The following is a 21476-nucleotide window of genomic DNA, read 5'->3' on the forward strand; positions in this document are numbered from 1 at the left end:
ACTCAATACAATATTATTTGTACACAATAAAAGAAACACAGTTAAATATTTAAAACCAAACAGGTTTTCCAACACAACACTTTAAGAAATCAAAGATATAAAATATGTTACGTTTGCTTGCTAAAAAAATTAGGATTAGGGATAGTGAATTCATGTCTGATACTCAACAAGTCAAATTAATTTCACAAGAAGACACAATTTTAGAGACAAGTACACAATGAATTACACATATAACTTTTTACACAATATTTATTGCTTTACAATTAATTATAAAAAATAATCTAAATTTGTGTCATATTGAGTATTAACAGTTTAAAACTATCAATGTTACTTACAGAGTTTAAAGTGATACAGAACATATTTTACAATTATACAGGACTGATGTGTGTTGCAGCAAGAGGGCCGGAATGAATGAGACTCAATACTCTGAAAAAATAAAACAAAATCAAAACATTGTGTTAAATAACATAATCATTCAAAAAGATGATTTTGGTAGAATGGATCGAACAGGAGAAATGTCACGGCTATTCGAGTCATTTGTTACTGTAACAAATTGAATGAATTCAAAGTGTTGTAACAAATCAATAATGAATTTCATAATTTCATCAGCAAAAATTTTAAGATTAAATACAGGAAACAGGTCAGAAAAATTTAGCGTTGTAGTAAAAACGTTTTGTGATATAAACAGAGTGTAAAAAAAACTTCTGCACGGGCTTGAAAATTCCCGAACGATTACAGGTAAAGCAATAAAACCTCATTCATCACTACTGCACTTTTAACTCTACTTTTTGAAGTAACTACCATTTTTTATCATGTCAGGGAGATTTTTATTTATTTATTTATTTTTTAAAATTTTATTTATAAACAGTTGTTTTACATAGTCTTGGCCTCACCAAGTTCAACAAAACTTGTCGGTGAGGACCACTTGAAAAAGTATATAGAACACATTGTTGGCTACTTATGTACCTATTATTTTAGGCTACTTATGTTTCATACATTTAAATTATTGTAATAGCCTAACTTATTGTTACAAATTGACTATGTCTATCACATTTTTGTAATGTTTAATGACAATAAAGAAACTTATGACTTATTGATACAAATATTCAACTTTTAACTTTCTTTTAATTTACTAAACTATAAACTCAAATTCGGCGGTTTAGGGCAGGCACTAGCTTAGATATCTTGGTATGTGTGGTAAATTTGATCGAAACAGTACATTTAAAAAAAATAATACTTAATAGTAATAGTTAAAATCAACCGCATATTTGAGTCCCTAAAAATCCTAATTATTCTTCCCTCAGCAATGACGAATGGCAACCCTGTCATCAGGAAATCTGACAACGCCGGCTACCGGAATTCCCAAATCTCCTTATCTCTAAACAAATAAGCAAATAAAAACCTGCCCTCAGTCAAATTCCAATATGTTTCTAGAGTGGACAGTGCGGTACTCAATCCGCTACTCGCTTTAACATGACTTAGGAGGTACGGGAACTCCGGCGCGCGCGGTACTGTGTGTGTGCTCCCCTTGTAGTGTTCACGGTGTTGGTGTTTGTGTGCGTTAGTTATAGTGTGTGTCAATGCTAGTGTGTTTAAATTGTCCAATTAGGTTAATTATGTGTGTGCGCAACACTGTGCTGTGGTGCTCCCTGTGAGGTTTATAGCCATTCATCGCCACTAACAACGGAGAGAGAAACAGAAACCATAAATAACATTCTTAAAAAACTAATAAAAATATGAAAAATAACATGTAATTAATTTATTTTTAAAGCTAGAGTATCAACGGTACAACAAAATCTAACACCAAGCATAAAATACAGATAAACCACTAATTAACGATTCACAATAAATATTTAACATATAAATAACAATGTCAGAATAATTTATTTACTTCCAAAACTGTGCTCTCAAAGCTTTAAATATCAGTGATTAACACTATGATATAATTCAAATAGCCAACAATATAATCTATAAATAGATAACGAGTAACAATAAATTATCAGAGAAAATAACAATGTTAACCACTAATTAACGATTTACAATAAATATTTAACATATACAGAAAGTAACAATGTCAGAATAACTTATTTACTTCTAAAACTGTGGCCTCAAAGCTTTAAATAACAGTGATTAACATTATGATATAATTCAAATAGCCAACAATATAATTTATAAATAGATAACGAGTAACAATAAATTATCAGCGAAAATAACAATGTTACAATTATTAATATAATAATCCATTTAACTGCAGGCCCACAATACGCAGTGTTCAGTGTTTGTGTCACTTGTCACGTCATTCAGTGCACCAGAGTGATGTCCACTGTGTATATATGCATATGGTATATATCCAATGTGTCAGTGAACCAGTATTTCACAGTGATCCAAAGCAAGTTGTCGGTGTTTCATCACTATTACGCCATTGCGGTTTTCTTTCTCAGGTAAATCTCAGTTTAATTACATTTCTAAGTTTAATAGCCATAGTTCAATACATTTTTTGTAAGTCTTTAAGTGTGGTATATTCTCAATTTCATCCGGCAATGCATTAAATAACTTTGGGACTATATAATTCGGCAATCTCCGCTCGTACACAGTGTTGGGAATAGGTGTGACATATTTAATAACATTCCTTGTGTTAAATTTCCTTCTATACTTTTTTTAAAATTCCATATTGCCATAATATTTTGTCATGATATTTAACGTGTACAAACCCTTTGGCGTTAGTTGTCCTGCATAACTGTACATATATTCTCTTATACCTAGGTTTTGATCAAAGCCGTTACCAAAACAGTGCCCTTAAACATTTTTTTTTGAAGACCAGCTATTATATTTAAATGGCTTACTGCTGCTGTTCCCCACACAGATACACCATATCTTATACGTGACTCAATCAATGCTTTGTATACTGCTAGTTTGGCATTCTCATTAAGTTTATTTCTAAGTTTATGCATCATGGCAGTGCCGGGACACAGCTTTCTGTGCAATCTACTCACATGATCACTCCACGTTAATTTATTATCTACAATCAGACCTAGATATGATGTACTCTGAACCATGGCTATATTCTCACATTCACACAAGCTCTGCTCATGCAGGCACTTACAGCTATGATATTTAATACTTATATCAATATTAATTTTCATGTTCTTAGGACATATATGCATGATGCTAGTCTTTTCTTTGTTAATAATAAGTCCTTTGTCATGACTCCACTTAGTGAACTTCTTAAATTCCTCCTGTAAAATATCTTGTACTCTCTGTAAGTTTTTATGCTGTGTCACCAATACCACATCATCAGCGTATGCAAAAATCTCACACATTGTAATTTTATTCAATATTTCGTTTAGATAAATATTAAACAGAGCTGGTCCGATCTGGATTCCCTGAGGCACCCCATATTTTGTATTCTTCTCTTTACTCAGCACGCCTACTGCTTTAACGACAAAGCTTCTGTCCTTAAGATAGCTTGTGAACCATCTGAGGTAGGTTTAAAAAAAAAACATTTTCTAACAATTTTAAAATAATGTACATCTTGAGCTATGCTTACGTTAAATTTTCTCCAACTCCTTGTAGACCATCCTCCATTGGATGTGAAGAGTCACTAACTACCTTAATAACTTTCTTAAGTCCAGTATTCATTTACTAAGTGTAACTTCCACAACTTGAGCCAAGACAAGAATATTAAACCATCTAGAACAGGACTTACATTGTAAATGTTTCTAACTTTAAACCAACATAATTTTTTTAGAGTGAACCCTTTGAGATCGGATTTGCGGTATTGTACTCTACTAATAAAGACCTTTAATTTGATGTACTACTCGACCTACGCTATCATTTAAGATTTCCTTCTGACTCCTTGTGGGCCTTCCCTCTGACATGACAAAACAATGGTAGTTACTTAAAAAGGTAGATTTATAGATGAGTAATGATGTACCAAGTTTTATTGCTTTACCTCTATTTGTACGGGAATTTTTACACCTTGTATATAAACATCAATATATTGGGGAAAAAACTATATCTTTAAAATAACACATTTTACAAAGTCTATGATGAACTTACTACAAGGGTGTAAAATGAGTTACTGTTTAGCATTACTCTTATAGGACAACAAAACACTCGCTTACCTACAAAGTGAAAGTAGGTACTTAAATAATGAATTTGTAATGAAATTACTTCAGTTTCACTGAGTAATTCAAGTTTTACTGCATAAAAACTGTATTATATTTCAACGCTTTTAATTTTGGTTGCAGAAGTGTGGAAGATGTATCCTTCTAAAGATATGATAAATGCATATGTATAAGCTTTAGTATTTTATAAAATTTGGACTTTTTGAATAAAGGTTAACATTTTTTGGAATGCTATGTTCAAATGAGGCATTGTAAAATGATTGTAAATCTATTAGTTTAGATTTTTTTTAATAAACAAAATAATTAAAAACAACGTTCCTTTAAAACCTGTGCTGAGAAGATTAGCAATTTTCAAAATAATTTAACAATTTTTAAATGAAAATAAACAAGAAAACAAGAGAAATACAGTTACGTAAGCACTTCTTGTATATGTATAATAGTTTATATATATATATATATTTTGTAATCACTAAAAATGCTCACCATTTTATAAAGAGACTGTAATTTGGGGCTAATACTCAAAGTTTTAATGTAATTATAGTTTTTATCAGATCTATTTTCATGTTTCTGTGTAATGTCTTATTTAATCATTAATATTATTTTTAGAATTTATTGTTATTTATAGCTCTTGTTGGTTATTAGATTAACAACTTTTAACGCGTTATTTTCTTATACGAGGTGTGTTCAAAAAGTATCGCGAATTTTGAATTTTCACAGATTACGTATATTTGAATTTCGATTTTTTTTTTGTGGCGTTATGTTGGTACATATGTCTCTCACTTATGTTGACAATTTCGGCCATTTTGAATGTTCAGTTGATTGTTGACAGCTGCTTTGCTTGCACGTGTTTTGGTTCGTCTTAGATTTTTACCTATTCCAAAAAATGGGAACAAAGAACCTGTATCAAATTTTGTGTGAAAAACTCAATTAAGTGCGCGGATGCATTCCGAATGTTGACTGTGGCATACAGAGAAGCTACTTTGGACAAAAGCAACGTTTATCAGTGGTACAAAATGTTTTCAGAAGGGCGAGAAGATGTGAATGACGAAGAGAGTGCCGGACGCGCCCGAGCACTTCAACAGACAAAAAAATTGATGAAGTGAAGAAAATGGTATTGGCCAAACGTGGAATCACCGTTAGAGAAATTGCCAAGGACCTAGGCATATCGATTGGCTTGTGCCATTCGATTTTAATCGATAATTTGGGCATGAGACGGGTCGCCGCAAAATTCATAACAAAATTGTTCAATTTCGATCAAAAGCAGCATCACATGAACATTGCTAATGGGATGTTCGAATCTGTCCGCGACGACCCGAATTTGCTCCAGAGGGTCATAACTGGAGACGAATCGTGGGTTTATGGTTATGACGTGGAAACAAAAGCTCAATCATCTCAATGGAAGCTGCCGCACGAACCATGACCGAAAAAAGCACGCCAAGTTCGGTTGAATGTGAAAGTTTTGCTTAGTTTTCTTCGATTGCAGGGGCGTGGAGCATCATGAGTTCTTGCCACAAGGTAGAACGGTGAATAAGAAATATTACCTGCAAGTTACATGCAATTTGCACGAAGCAATCCGCCAGAAACGCCCGAATTTGTGGAAAAAACAAAATTTGGCTTTTGCACCACGATAACGCCCCTGCTCACACATCGATGCTTGTACGCGACTTCTTGGCCGAAAACAACACACTAATGATACCGCAGCCACCGTATTCCCCAGATCTGGCCCCCTGCGACTTTTTCTTGTTCTTGAAACTGAAAAGGCCCATGAGAGGACGACGCTACGCCACGATTGACGAGATAGAGACAGCATCGAAGGAGGAGCTGAACAAGATACAAAAAAAATGATTTTTTGAAGTGCTTCGAAGATTGGAAATAATGTTGGCACAAGTGTATAATATCCCAGGGGATTACTTTGAAGGGGACAAAATAGATATTCACGAAAAAATAAATAATTGTTGAAAATACACAAAATTCGCGATACTTTTTGAACACACCTCGTATAGTATATGGCCTAGAATTATTTTTATATTGATGTTGTCTCTTACATCGTAATGCTTAATGACAAAAAATACAGTTCTTTTGATCAAGAAAAAGTCTCATAGGTGCACTGCAATTCTAGATTTTTAAAAACTTGTTCTAAGCACTCTTGTAACAATAAATAATCAATGAACTCACCATTTCCGAACCACAGCACTGGAGATCAAAACCGCAGCACAGACTGTCCCAGATAAAATCAACCCACTCCTGAAAGAAAATTCGAGGCAAAATTAAAATAATGCTGTTAAGAGCCAACTATAGTAAAATGACACTAACTTTCCCCCCTAAGAACAACATTAAACCTTATGCAGTTTTACAACCTTTATTTTTTAGTAGTGTAGTGTTATAAGAGGTATCTCATTTTAGAGATATAATTAGTATGCTGCCAATTGCTTTTTATTTTTTTTTTGTAAAGTGTGCAGTCTACTTTTTGAATAACATTGAGGTACAACAAAGTATAACATTTTGTTTATAAAACTTCATTAAAATAAAGAAAAGTTAAAAAGTGTTTGGATGTGTATTAAATTATCTTTAAAATGAGACATCCTAATAATATTATAAATGTGAAAGTGTCTTTGTTTGTTTGTTTTGCTATTCAACCAATTGTACTGAAATTTTACATGGTCATTTCTAGGGTCACTAGGATGAACATAGGACTATTCTTATTTTGTAAATCCTTACACCCCACTGGTCTTTAAAGGAGCACAAATTTCCATCTTGGTCTCTAAAGTTGTGTAATGTGAATTCAAAGAGTTTAATGTATTCAACTGTTATGCTTAATTTATTTTATTATGACAGCACGACCATATGATTAATTATTTTAAGTAATGATTTCGATTTGTTAACTTTTATAGTGAGTGTAAACATAACAAATGTAATAACAGTTCAACATCATGACAATAAGACAAACAAATTTATTCTGGGTCATGAAGCAAGAGACACTAAAAATGCAATTTTATGACAGAAAATCATTTAGGTTCCATCCCATTCATTTCTCACTGATGAGGTGTATGATACTGATTAGGTATATAAATACTTATATAATTCTTGGACTGGACATAGGAAACAGTATGATATATTTCGAACATGTATTGGAAAGCAATAACTCTACTGTTTATTTATTATCTTTACATATGCATGACAACTAACATAATGTAAGTAATGAAATGGATTTGTAACGGGTGACACAGAATAACGGGAATTTTTGTAACGCGTCGTGGCAGCCGTGAGCAGGTGGCAGCACTGCGGGACAGTGACAGTGACCAAGTAAACAAGCCACCATTACAGTAGCCATGGACCAGTGGAACAGGCAACAGCGTGCGTTAGCTATAAAAATGTTTTATAAAAACGGTGATAGTTTGGAAGCTGCCCAGATTGAGTTCCGACGTTTTTACAACTTAGGACGTCATGATTCTGTTCCGTCAAAACACGCCATTAGAAGTTGGATTAATAATTTTGAAGAGAGTGGATCAGCTTTAAAGAAGAAACCAACGGGACGACCAAGAAGTGCTCGTACTGCACAGAACCACAGAACATTGATGTTGTACGCCGATCTGTATTGAGGAGTCCACGCCGTTCGATTCGTAAGCAAGCAGCTGCAGTTGAAATGTCCCATGAGAGTGTTCACAGAATTCTTCATTTAGAATTAAAATTTCACCCCTACAAGCTGCAGATAATGCAACAGTTGAAGGAAAATGATTACCAGTTGCGATTGCAATTCTGCCAACAAATTTTAACACACATAAACAATGAAGATGAATTTCTAAGCAAGTTGTGGATGTCAGATGAGGCCCACTTTCATCTCACCGGTTATGTTAACAAGCAGAACTACCGATACTGGGCAGACAGAAATCCTAATGAACTTCATGAGCACCCTTTACACGCTAATAAGGTTACAGTATGGTGTGCTGTTTCATTACATGGGATCATTAGACCTTATTTTTTGAGGATGAACGGGGGATTGCAGTAACTGTCAATTCTGATCGTTACGTGGAAATGTTACGTTTCGTTATACCTGAATTGAACAATTTTCCAGACGTTCAAGAATCCTGGTTTCAACAGGATGGTGCGACATCACACACTGCACGACAGTCAATGGAAGCTGTGCGAGTATTGTTTGGTAACCGTGTCATCTCAAGATTCAGTAACGTTTCCTGGCCCCCTAGATCGTCAGATTTGACCATGTGCGATTTCTTTTTGTGGGGCTACCTCAAAACTAAAGTGTTCACAACTCGACCAAGAACTGTAAATGAGTTAAAACAGAGAATTCGGGATGAAATTAACAGTATTCCAGTTGAGATGTTGCAGCGGTCAATGAGGAATCTCCACCGCAGATTTCAAGAATGAATTCGTAGAAGAGGACGCCACCTAAAGGATGTTGTTTTAAAAAAATCATAAATTCCATCAGTGTTTCATAAATGGCAAGTTTTGGTGTTTCATTTAATACAAATAAAACCATTTTCTTCCATCACTCTTATTTTTTAGAATGTTTTAAAAAATTCCCGTTATTCTGTGTCACCCTGTATTATTGATGTAGTTCTTAACCCTTCCCACACGGCAAACGGATATATCCGTTACGCCTAATTTTGACCAAAACACGGTAAACGAATAAATCCTTCAAAGTATATTTTGTGTTATTTAATAAATTTTAGTTGCCATGGAATCCGCTAGAGTTCAAGGGAGTGTTGAATACTTGTTCTGAAAAGCATATGTTACAGTTTGAACCTCATTGGCGCGTCGCAGTGGTGGGAGGGCGTGGCTTTGTCCCTCGTGGCGTGATTTAGCCTCAGTCTGCGGCGAACCATTACGCGGTAAACGAATATATCCCGGGACGGCATATTTTAGTGTTTAACGCCGTTTTGCCATATTTCCTTGTTCGTGTTCCTGTTGTATTTAGCATTATATTATCTTTTTATTTTGTTATTACTTTATTTGTTGTGTCGTTATAGGCCTATACTGTTCTATGCAATGGCAAATCTTGACGATTTTTTGTAAAATTTGAAAATTTGTTAAAAAATATAGGGGTCTGATTATTTTGTGATACTGTATTATTTTTTATTCCTAATAGCTACCACTAACTAAAAATAAAATTAGAGTTGGTAAAATGTAAAAAAAATTTTAAAGTTAATTACGCGTTATGAGTCAAAATTGAAAGATAAATTCCGCGTGGGAAGGGTTAATTTTCAATAACAATATCTATATCCATACAATTTATAAAACTATACTGTTTTAAATCCAACCTCATTACAAAATTATGTAGGTCTGTTTATACTGTTTCTCGGTGTAAAATAGCGAACTATAATTTTACGTCTGAAATATAATTAATTTGAACTAGACGTACAAAACCTGAAATAAGAATTACTCACATATTTATACGTAACTCTTAATCATGAACACCATAAAATGGATACCTGATGTATGATAAATGACTAATTCCACTTTTAAAATATCATAGCACCTTATCATATTTCATCACAAGTGTTTTCACTAAGAAAACTATGAACTTTGAAATTGGAGTTGCTTTACATTGATCTAAAATAGTTAAAGTGTTACTGAAATTGTGGGAGCTGTTCAAACAAATACACGCAATGTTGCATAGAAATTGCGGGCAAAGACGCGGGGATGTGCTAGTCTTCCATAATTCTATGACTAAAACTATACGTGTAAAACTGAATAAGATTTAACATTGCTCTTATATGGAAAAATTCATGGTTATTTACTACAGCCACTTCTTAAATCGTTAAATAAACAAGTACAATATGAAAGAAAAACAGAATTAATAGTCATTGCCAATTATTGTGGGTTGGAACAGTCCCAACCACACAGTACTAAACTATGAGGAAATTTTCCTGTATATTTAAATTGTAAAAATTCTAAAACAAAAATATGTGTACCATCAAACATACTTCAAACACAGCATTGTAGCCAAAATGTAAAAAAATCCCTAAGGCCGTGACTGCCTCAGTACACTGACTTTCTGGATATACCTTGTACATTAAAAGATTGCACAGAAGTTGAACTAGTTTAATTTGAAAAAGTAATTTTTTTAAAGCGTAAATCCTTGACTTATGACTGTGCCATATCTTTAGAAACAGATCCTGTCTATTTTACATACAAAAGACAAAAATACATGACCGAGTTCCACTGAAGTTTACAACTATACCTTGTATAATATTTATATAACTATTCCATTACAATATAAAAATATTATTTTCACTCTAAGGTAAGCTGACAAATAATTACTGTAAGATCTATGATGCCCCACCTTGTCTTTGAATGATTGGAGCAATACAGATCCCCATGAATTTTAATTGGCATGGCATTAGCCTTAGTGTCTCTTGATACACTTGGTTCTGTGTCACTCTGGAGTTCCTCTAGTAAAGTCACTCATTTTGGGCTAAGCACATTGTGTCCGCTTGCCTTCCCTCTTTAAATTATTTACCGAATTTTGTATTTTTACAAAGTGTGTGATTTCACCCACTCAAACTGTATTTCACACGGTGATGATGACTTTAAAAATACAGGGTAGCCTGTATAATACAACTGCCGTTGTGCAGCCGATCAGGTATACACCGGACTTTTGTAAAGTGAGTTGTGCGCCCGAAGGGGTACACAGTGCTATGAATTTCTCATTATTGTGTTTTTATTGTTTTCTTATCTTGGTGGTTTGTTAAATTTTATCCTGTGCTTAAATAAATACCTGAGACTATCGTGTACCCTGTTGGGCACATGATTGCTTAATTTGAAGGTAAATTAATTTTTTTAGGTACCCCTTGGGGTGTACGGAGAAAAATTGAAAAAAATGTAATACAATAATAATTTTTTTTGCAAATTTGTGAAACCGACATACCTTTCTCATTATACTGAGACATTTGACGTAAAAAAACCGATTACGGTTTTTTTCCATTATTATTGAAAAATTTGACGGCCAATAAAAAAGTTCAGAAAAACGCTGACGTTGTGAACGTGTTAAATGTTGTGTTGTGGATTTTTATATTTTACCAATCCCTCCTCTCTACAATGCCAGGTGAATTTAAGTTGTACTGGCATGTGACTGTACTGTAAAAACTGTAAACTATTCTCAAGTGCCCAGACAGTGTGTTGATCCTCTGACAATCCATTTGTGAGGAGGTAAACCTTACTCTTGTGCTCTACTGAGTGGCAGATCAAGACTATTTAGACTATTAGATCAAGTATTATTTAACCTCTACCATTTGTATACCTTCTCATCTTCTACCAAAAAATGTATTAATTTGTTTAAACACTATTCATTTTTGCATCCAAGCCTGATTTAAGTCTAGCTTTTCAATTTGGTTTACTTAGAACAAAACATTTTGTTTTAATAAGAAAGGAGAAGCATTCCCCTTTTAAGTATTATTTTTCCCATCTTCATGGCAATGTGCGAGGATCTTATCAAACAGAATAAAGGGGAATGTCGATATAGTACAAAGTCGATGGTACTGATAAAAAGTGCTATGGTCATAGACAAGATTTAAACCTGCGCAATCTCTAACTCATATTTAACGTCCAATGTCTTAGACTGCTGAAATCTAGCCTTTCAGCCACAAGAAAGTAAATTCCCTGCTAATGAATCCTTTCTTGAATATTAGAATTTCACATTTTAGACTCTACCTTATAGAAAAAAACATTACAATTTTACTTAGGTCAAGACTGAAAGCTTTTATATTGAAGAAACCAAATCTGTTATGTGCATTTAGCAGCTTTTAAAATAGTAAAATATTTAACATTATTCATTTAATTACATTTCATATGATTGTAGACTTAATGACTAGTAAAATTCTTGGATCTTAAATCATTTTGCTATATTCCCTTCAGATCTTACTGAAAGTGACTTATATATAGACTCTACCATCAACTAAACACCCAACCAATATTTATTTGTAAATTGTCAATTTACCAGCTGATTGTACTTAAGAGGGAGCTGTGTCTCAGGTAGGAGTAAGGTACGACTCTATACTCTTTGTCTGCCACATACGCCTTCACAATGTCTCTTGCACTGAAACAAACACATTTCAATCAACAATGTTATATACAATGACCCTACTTGAACATGAATTTTGGATTTGGTATAAATTCTACAAGCAAAATAGTAAGTATCAGTCTACCTTTAAGCTGATAAAATATTTGAAAATGTATGCAAAGCAATCACAGTTATATATTGATATACATGTTAAAATGGGTTCAACATACAAAACAACTATAGGATTAGGCCAAAACTCAGAGTAAAATTTGTTATATTCTTTAAAACATGAGATAGTGTATTTATTATAAATAAATTATGAGTTTTAAATTGCTTTCGAATTACTATTGTTCAGAAACTTCAATTGGAAGTTTATACAATAATTAGTAGGCTACATACAAAATTTATTGAGACAGTACTAAAAGGTTAATTCCCACAATTAACATCACAATGGACACAGAGAGCTCCATTTATCTCAACACAATTACTCTCATTAAGAGCCGGCTCTACTGGAGACCATCTTGATTGTAGCCTCATAACACAACAATGTTAAACCTCATGTACTTTTATGACCTCATTTTTAGCTGTGAATAATGTGAGATATATAATTTTCAAGATATGCATCCAAACGCTTTTTTACATTTTTCAATATTTGTATGGGTTATTCAGAACAAAATATATCAATCTATTTTGTACATCATTATTGAAATAGAAAAATAATATTCATTATAAAAACAACTAAAAAGTATTAATTACATCTCTAAAACAGGATATCTCCCATTGCGCTATGATGATAAATAAGGGTATAAAAGTGTATAAGATTAAACATTGTTCTTATGGCGGAAAACTCAAGGTCGTTTAGCTACAGTTGTCTGTTACCTCATTGGGGTAGATAAACATGTTGAAAATGCCCAATACCCACAAGACTGCCTGATCTATAGATTTGAGATTTTGGATGAAGCTATATTTCTATAGTCCGAGTTCAATGATGCGGCATGTTACTACATGAGATTTTTACATTGTTCTTATGGATAAGTATTATGGCAATGAAACTCCTGAATTAAATTTTTGTATTGTATTTCATGCTTTTTAGCGATTACTACGATATTATTCAGCTTCGTTAGAAAACAGGACGGCCAACACAACCGTATCGGCTAAAGTGTGAAATAAACCATAACAATAAAAGGCTAGTTATGATGTGTACATACACTATAATATATTGAAACTTTGTAATGTTGACAGTAAAAGATACATATATATATATATATATTATATATATATATATATATATTATATATATACATATATATATATATAATATATGTATATATATATATATATACACCCTAACATATATATATATATATATATATATATATATATGTTTAAAACAGTTGTACGTTAAACTTTGTAGATCACATTGTGCTTGGCCTTGATCGAATGCCGTCATGTGTTGGTTATAGTGTGCATTTGACATATACTGTTCACTTAGTTCATCCTATTTCCACTAGATATCCTTGGAATATGCCTTACTAAGTTTTTAAATGCAACAGCTGACCAAATTATTTCATTTTCATGAGTGTGGCTAACCTGTAGTTAAAGTTTGTATTTGTTTATTTCACTTGGCATCAGCTGGCAGATCAGCTGTACACTATATTGTCTGGCAGTTTGCTTATATTATAAATAATGATGGACCTTGAAAACTTGGGTGAAATTGAAAAAAATTTTGTACAGTAATAAAGATGGGTGTGAATGCTGCCAAATGCCGCTTCACTTCGAAAACTGTTTCAAGATTTTTCATATTTAAGTAAATAAGTAAATAAAAAACACTGAACTAACTAAATACTGTAAATATTACTATGCATGAACTATGAAAATTGTTAAGTGACTTTTTAAAATTGAGAAACAGGTGATTACTTAGATAAACAGTTAATTATATTTCCCTGTGTAAAAATCATTGTGACCTGTTGTACAAACACAATAAATACACTCAAAACATTGTTTATATAAAAAGTATATTTTATTCATTTTTATTATTTTGTAGAGAAATTTTGTATATATACATAAAGTTTTTAAATAAATTTAGTTATCTTAAATTTTATATAACAATAAAGAGAAATATTTATTTTTAAAAATGCTTTACATTTCATGTTTCAACCATATAACAAACAAAGGCTATTGCGTTATGACCAAACTCTTACGTTTTTATCCAAAGTAACTACTACCACTAGATCTGCAGAGACTTAACCCTCTAGCTGGTATGAAACGAATTTTCGTCGCCAAAGGTCCGTCCGATTTGGCAACGACGAATATTCGTCGCCAAAGTAGACATGTACCGTTATTGAAATTGTAGGCAATTAAGGTCATATAAATGATTTTTATTTGATATATTCTGGAAGAGCAATAACTATAGTACCGATTTACTGTTCTTACTTCGATTATTGTCTTCTTTGTTTACCATAAAACATCTTTTTTTGGTCAGCTGACGTGAACGTAGTACGGGTCAACCACATTGTTGTGGAACTGTAAAGAAGTACCGGGTTTTGTGTTTGAGGTTACGAATCCAATAGTATTTGGTGTTATTATTGTTTTTTAGCTTTCTTAGGTTATAGTTTTAGTTGTTTAGTATGGGTGAAAAACTTTAGAGACCGATCAAATGATCTTAGAGAGATCGCAGGGCAGGATCTAGGGACGCTGAGTGAAGAATGAAACTTTGTATATATTGTACATATGTAAATAAGGTAAGATTAAAATTTATTATTTTATTTTGTTTATGTTTTATCTGTCATACTTATATAAGTATAAATGCAGTCAAGAGATTATGTTTACCCACGAACAATAGTATTTATTTAGAAATGTACGCATATTTGAAAATAATTAAATATGGGTGCTTTTTCATACAAAGCCCTGTAACACATACGTTTTGAGGTAAAAGTTACTATAATTATATATTTTTGGAATCAGGACATAATTTCGAATAAGTTATACATTTACAGTTTTGATGTAAAGCTTATTGCTAAGCAGTTACACAACGGAATATTTACAAACAAAATTTCCTAAAAGACATTTTTCTTACAGTTTGTAAAAAAAATAAAAATATGTTTCCATGGAAACAATAAGATATTGTTATTATAATGCTCTCCATATAGTTGTGAATACATTGACATAATTATAATAGTTTATTTATATTTGGACTAACAGTTATGATAAACGCATTTGAGACTATAATACTTCACTAATGCCATAAAGTTTAAATTGTATGGTAAAATTCCTGAAATGTTCATGTCATCTTCTTCATCTCAGATGAAAAAGTTGTAGATAAACTCTGAATTTTATATAAAACCTTTAATTAACCCTAGAATGGTAACGCGTAGTCTCTCAGACGACGCAAGCTACAAAAACCGGTCCAGGTGGTAGGTGCATGACGTGACCGACCCCCCATCACCAATACCTTCCCCCTGCCAGCCAAGGTCAATGCTGGATAGGGTTCCATTTTATTTCATTCACTCAGTTCATTTCAGTGAGTCCATAGTCGTCTCGTAGACTACGCGTTACCGTTTATGTAACTTTTTTGTTCCTGAGTAAATATATGAAAAGTTGTTTTGTGCGAATGTAGTGTTAATTTTTGTGATAATTTTTACCGTAGATGGTCAAGTAACCATGGCTGATGCACTGAACACTAGTTTTGAAATAAGAGAAATACTATCTGAACTTGAACGAAGTGATTGTGATGAGCAAGAAAGTGATCATGATGAAACGTTTTTTTTTTATCATTTTAATCAACTCATTTGTTATTTATGTCCATCAGGCATTGTCAAAAAAATTAAGCCAATGACAAGAAGGGCATTTGCTAAAGAAATATGTGTTGAACTAACAACTCCACACATTCAGGGAAGACAAAAACTGCCAAATTTATCAAGGAATCTCAAACGCAACATTGAAGATGTCGTTGGCCCATCAACATCTGAGGCTCAAAGTGTTATTGAAGAAGCAGGAACAAGGAAGATTTGTGCAGTTTGCCCAGCAAAAAAAAAGGAGAATGACTCGATTCCAGTGCACAAAATGTTATAAGCATATTTTGCTTGGAGCATCGAGGAATGCAGTGTGTAAAGTGTTCCAATAAAGACTGAAATCAAACAAAAATCAGGAAACATGACCTCTAAGATGTAAATAATGTCATTTGTAAATAAATTTAATTTTAATTAAATTTTTATAAATTTTTATCATTTTTTCCCTAAAGTAGTCTGAGAGACTACGCGTTACCATTTATGTGTGGCAAATAGGCGTTACCATTCTAGGGTTAAGTAATGGACAACAATTCTCACCATACACATCTATTTGAGCTGTAAATTATGCTTTGATGACTTAGTACTTGATGTATTAGTACAAAGTAAATTAGGGAGTACATCCATTCTCTCTGTAAAATATTGAGTGCTGTATAGTTCTTAATTATGTGGATTAGTTAGGATAGAGTAACATTTACAGAGCACAGGCATCCCTCTGGAATACAAAATATTATGCACATAGCTTTGCTGACAGCATTCTTTGAAAATAGTCAACAACAATCTACTGGAATTTAACATAAAGTACTAATTGTATTGTCACACTCAATTACAAATACGTTTATTAGTATTAAAGCTGCTTAAGAAAGCAGGTCAACATTAGTTCCATATTATAAATTAAAAACTGTTTGAAAAAATTCTTAAAATTTAGGTAACAATGCAATTGTTCTCATTGAATATGTTTTCATGGTTTATTATCAACGTCTGTAAAAGTACTGAATGGAGGTAAAATTTACCTTTGCCGACTGGAAACAGCAATCAGAGCACTCGAGACAGTATGAGCCTTGACGTCTACGGACCCATAGGACGCCATCAGTGCTGTCACCTGGGCAATAAGCAGAATCACTCATGACAGATGCAAGATTTTAGAGAAATTCCTGATTCCACATAGAACTCCAAGTTCTTTACGTGCTAGTTCGGTTGGATTTAATCATTTTATCTGACTCAGGTCTTGCAAACATAGTTTGGGGGGTGGGATGGAGGAGGGAGGTTAATGTGCTTTCATGGGATGAAATTCCCACCAGATCACCGGGCTTCTGATCTACTCACCACATTATGTAAGAACACAAAGTCCTAGATCCTTCTGGGGAATGTAGAAAGGCTGCAAAAAGATCACATGCTCCAAATTTTGTTCAGATCTCATACAGATGTCATCTGAAGCATCTGACGATATCTATGTGATCTGCCATTTAAAAACATTTAGCTCTATACCTGCTACTCAGAGTCTAAGTTACATTAGTTAAGATTCTTGTGTTTCCGCATTTCAACTATTGTGATATGACAGTCAAGCAATCGGACAGGCTTCAGCAACCTCAAAACTTTTGTACATTTATTTTCAATCTTGGACCTGCTGAACATGTTTTCCTTATTTCCAACAACTCTCCCCTGAAACTTCAACTTCATGAATACCATATCTTCACTCTTTTACACTCAATGATTAAGTTCAAGTCTTCAAGTTACCTGTCCCTCAATTTTACCTTCATATCTGTTACCCGATTTGATGACCCTCATTAGTTTTCAACAGGTTGTTCACTGTTCACGCTTGGCCGTTTATGTAACTCATACCCTGACAATATCAGAAATATTGAGTCGTGCTCACTTCGGTGCGATAGTCAAGGATTAAATGCGGGTGTGTACGGGTGGTGATTGGTGGAGTTTGTGGGGTTCATGTGGACAGGTGGCGTGAAGGGTTGGATGAGTACGGCTTTTGGCGCTACTGGGCTGAATTAAATCGGGCGCTCTGCCGCGAGGAGACACTTATTCACGTTTTTACTAAGTTAAGAACTTTATTTTAATAAAACTATTATGTATTGTACATCGTTACAAAGATGATTAAATCCTCTATAATAACGTTGTATTTATTAAAAAAAATATCAACCTTATGAGGTAAATTAAAATCAAACAAAAAGTCAAACTCACATGAAAAATCTTGTTTTAATTGACTGCGAAAACGACTAACAAAATGATTTAAGTAAATGAGTGGTTATAAAAAGTCCCAAATAGTTCATAAAATTAGGTAAGATAGCAGCACAAGTCAGAAAGAATTGTACTGCTAAACAACTAAATCACCGTCAATGAAGTAATCAATGAACTGTTTCAAATTATTACTCCTAGATAGCGTCCCTAGTCATAAAACTATGAATAAACAAGGCAACAATGACACTGCCAATAGATATTTCCAGTAATAGTTCCCCAAACAATCGTATGACAGCAGCACAAAGCAGAGGGCGTTGATAAAGCAGTTCGAGGCGATTGGAGGCGTTTGGACTTTAGCGCCAGGCACCCTGCCGAGGCGTTTCGAGGCATTTGCCCGGGAGAGGGTTAACTAACTGAATATATTTAAGTTTCTAATGTAATCTGTTTAGTATTAATATTGATTCAGTACATACAGCTTAGTTTAAAATGTCTTTTTCATTTGTCTTATATCGTGAATGTTACATGAATTGTTTATATTTTTTCCATATTATCATGAGATTGAGCCTAAAACAGCCTAACTCCACCACCTCATAAACAAAGGTATATATCATTTGATTTCTTTTCTATGGCCAACTTCTGGCTGAAGAGTACAAAACAGCATTCCTATTAATTCTGTACTCATGTTGAAATGAAGTATTAGCACGTCAACGTTGTACCGGATGGACGAAACACATGGGGTTGGTTACTGCTGAGGTGATGAATACTCGATTTGCAGAGTTTACTTATATGTTTAATCGTGTGGCAAATAAACATAAAGGCACTGCTTCTAGATGTTAAAAATAAAAATAACGTATTGCCACATTGCTGCCAAATAGAAGGATAATGAAATAAATGATATCATGGGGGTGGGCCTACTGGTTCCAATGTTCAATGGAATTTTGCATACGAACTAATAATTATTAAACTTTAAAACTGACTTCTCTTCACATTGATGTCAACTCACAAGGGCGGGAGTCAGCATCTTGGCTCAACAGTGCAGCTGTAGTCGGGAAAAGTGAAGTTTACAACTAAATAACGGTACAAGGTACAGTCGATTCAACTATGATCACAAATTTCAGACCTGTACATTTTTACCGAGAAAGCTTCCGAACAGCATTTACCGAACTTAAAATTCTAACGGTGGTGGCACTGTATATATAAGAAGTTATCCTGCACACAGTCTTTACTCGTCTACAACCAAGACATCAAGATATACACCACCATAACACGAGACATGCCTCCAGCTTTGATCTACAACCTCATCACTTTAGTCTTTTCACCAAAAAATCAACATATGCTGAAGCGAAGTTGTTCAACCTGCTGCCAGAAGAACTGAAGAACACACTTACACAACAACTAAAGAAGCGACTGACTGACTGGCTGATAAAAAGAACCTTTTACTCAATGGATAAGTACACGAAAACAGACAATATTTTAAATAATTAACTATTACTGAAACCACATAACGCATTACTAATCTCAAGATTATGTAAACAAAGAACTTGTCTATTGTCTATAGATATATTTTTATTCATACCTGCATTTTAAATTTTATTGAATAAATTCAATTACCAAACAAATTCAATGACTTACAATCAAATTAGGGGCTTCTTCAAAAATCATTTTCATCTTTATCACAATGATGAAAATGACAATATACAACATAAATCCATTGGTTGGTTGGAAAATTCTACTTCCTTAAAACAGTTGAAGAAAAGTTCCAGTAAAACCACACACACTAATTGAAAAATACATTCTTAAATAATTATTTTCCACACAGTCAACATTCCAATTGTAACTGTACAAATACATCAAGGTTTTCCTTAGATAATATTGCCACGTTATACACATCTTATTCACGTCTATCTGTCGGTTTATAAGGATTTGTAGAATTCAAGTGACACAGATAGAACTTGTGGTAATCAATCTTTCATTTTACATGTATATTATTTTTTTATATGTTATATACTATAAGAGAAGAGATAGGAAACAGAATATGGAAGAGTGGAAAGTTTTTCAATATGGTAAAGAAGATTGTGTGGAGTTGGAACATTGGGAAAGAATCAAAAGTATTGATGTATAAATCTTATTTCCAACCAATTTTATTATATGGAGCAGAGACGTGGACGTGGACTAAAAATGATTTAAGCAGATTGCAAGCTGCAGAAATGAGATTTTTAAGAGGGATAGAGAAGACTACAAGAAGAGATAGAATAAGGAACGAAATAACTAGAGAAAGATTGAAGGTAGTTTCACTGCAAGAGACAATGGAAGGAAGAAGAATACAGTGGATGGGGCATGTGAAGAGGATGGGAGATAATAGAATGCCTAGAATAGCACTGGAGAAGGAGGAAGGAGGAAGAAGACCAAGAGGAAGACCGAGAGGAAGATGGGAGGACCAAGTGTGGAAAGACATAGAGAGAAGGGGACTACAGAAAATACAGGTGGATGAAGAGGAGACCTGGAACGATAGACTAAAGTGGAGGAGGCTGTGTACGACGACCCGTGAGAACGGAAACGTCTGACGATGATGATGATGATGATGATGTTATATACTATCCAAATTTTAATTTTCTAAATTTATAAATAACTTTAAGTAATATATTTTTTTATAAATTGGTTGTTTTATTTTCCCAGTTAATTCAATGAACAAGTCAAGACCAACTATTATCACTACTAATATTCATGTGATTTTATTATGAACATTGGTATAGTCATTAAAAAAAATCCACTGCTGCTTTACTAAGCTTTCCTATGTTCTGTCTTTATATAGTTATTAAGCTTTATTTCAATTGCTTTTGTTTTATTGTTTATTTCTACAAATTGTTAAAAAAATGACATTATATATACTACAACAATTTGAGTGCGAGTTTGGTCTAGTCATGAATGCAGGTTATTTTATAGATATCTCTCATACTTACTTGTATATTTTAGTGGATTTGTAATTAATTTTCATAAAATATATTCATATAAATATATTTCATAGAATATTCATGAATTCATGAATTTATAACTTTTATAAGGTTTACTGGGATCTCTTGTTTGGTAAACAAAATATTCATAGTTGAACTTTCTATTGCAGCCTACAGTGAATCTTTGTATTTTTATTTAAGTGATAAAATTGGATCCTCCTAGTACAATCTCAAAAATAGAGGCTTGGAGTGATGCAATGAGACAACTCTTTATGAAGAAGGAAATTTTCAACTTAATATCTTTTTATACAGTCTTAATATAAGCACATATTACATCAGTTGTTATGGGAGTGATATCCCTACCCAAAGTCTACAACTATTTTAAAAAGTTTACTTTTGCAAT

At 33.2% G+C, this 21476-nt stretch overlaps 1 protein-coding gene across 1 annotated transcript in view; it reads right to left on the reverse strand.

Moving 5' to 3' along the window:
* Positions 1-231: 231 nt before the first annotated feature.
* LOC124371938 (pre-piRNA 3'-exonuclease trimmer-like) overlaps positions 232-21476 on the reverse strand; it is a gene marked incomplete at its 5' end in the record, with an annotated part of 35808 nt that continues 14563 nt past the window's right edge. Inside the window, 4 exon segments of the mRNA XM_046830308.1 lie at positions 232-426; positions 6303-6371; positions 12082-12180; positions 16943-17031. Of these exon segments, the coding sequence (XP_046686264.1) occupies position 426; positions 6303-6371; positions 12082-12180; positions 16943-17031 (258 nt within the window). The 3' untranslated portion in view covers positions 232-425.

The sequence above is a fragment of the Homalodisca vitripennis genome, unplaced genomic scaffold (assembly GCF_021130785.1).
Source record: "Homalodisca vitripennis isolate AUS2020 unplaced genomic scaffold, UT_GWSS_2.1 ScUCBcl_2294;HRSCAF=6900, whole genome shotgun sequence".
NCBI classification, from domain to species: domain Eukaryota; kingdom Metazoa; phylum Arthropoda; class Insecta; order Hemiptera; family Cicadellidae; genus Homalodisca; species Homalodisca vitripennis.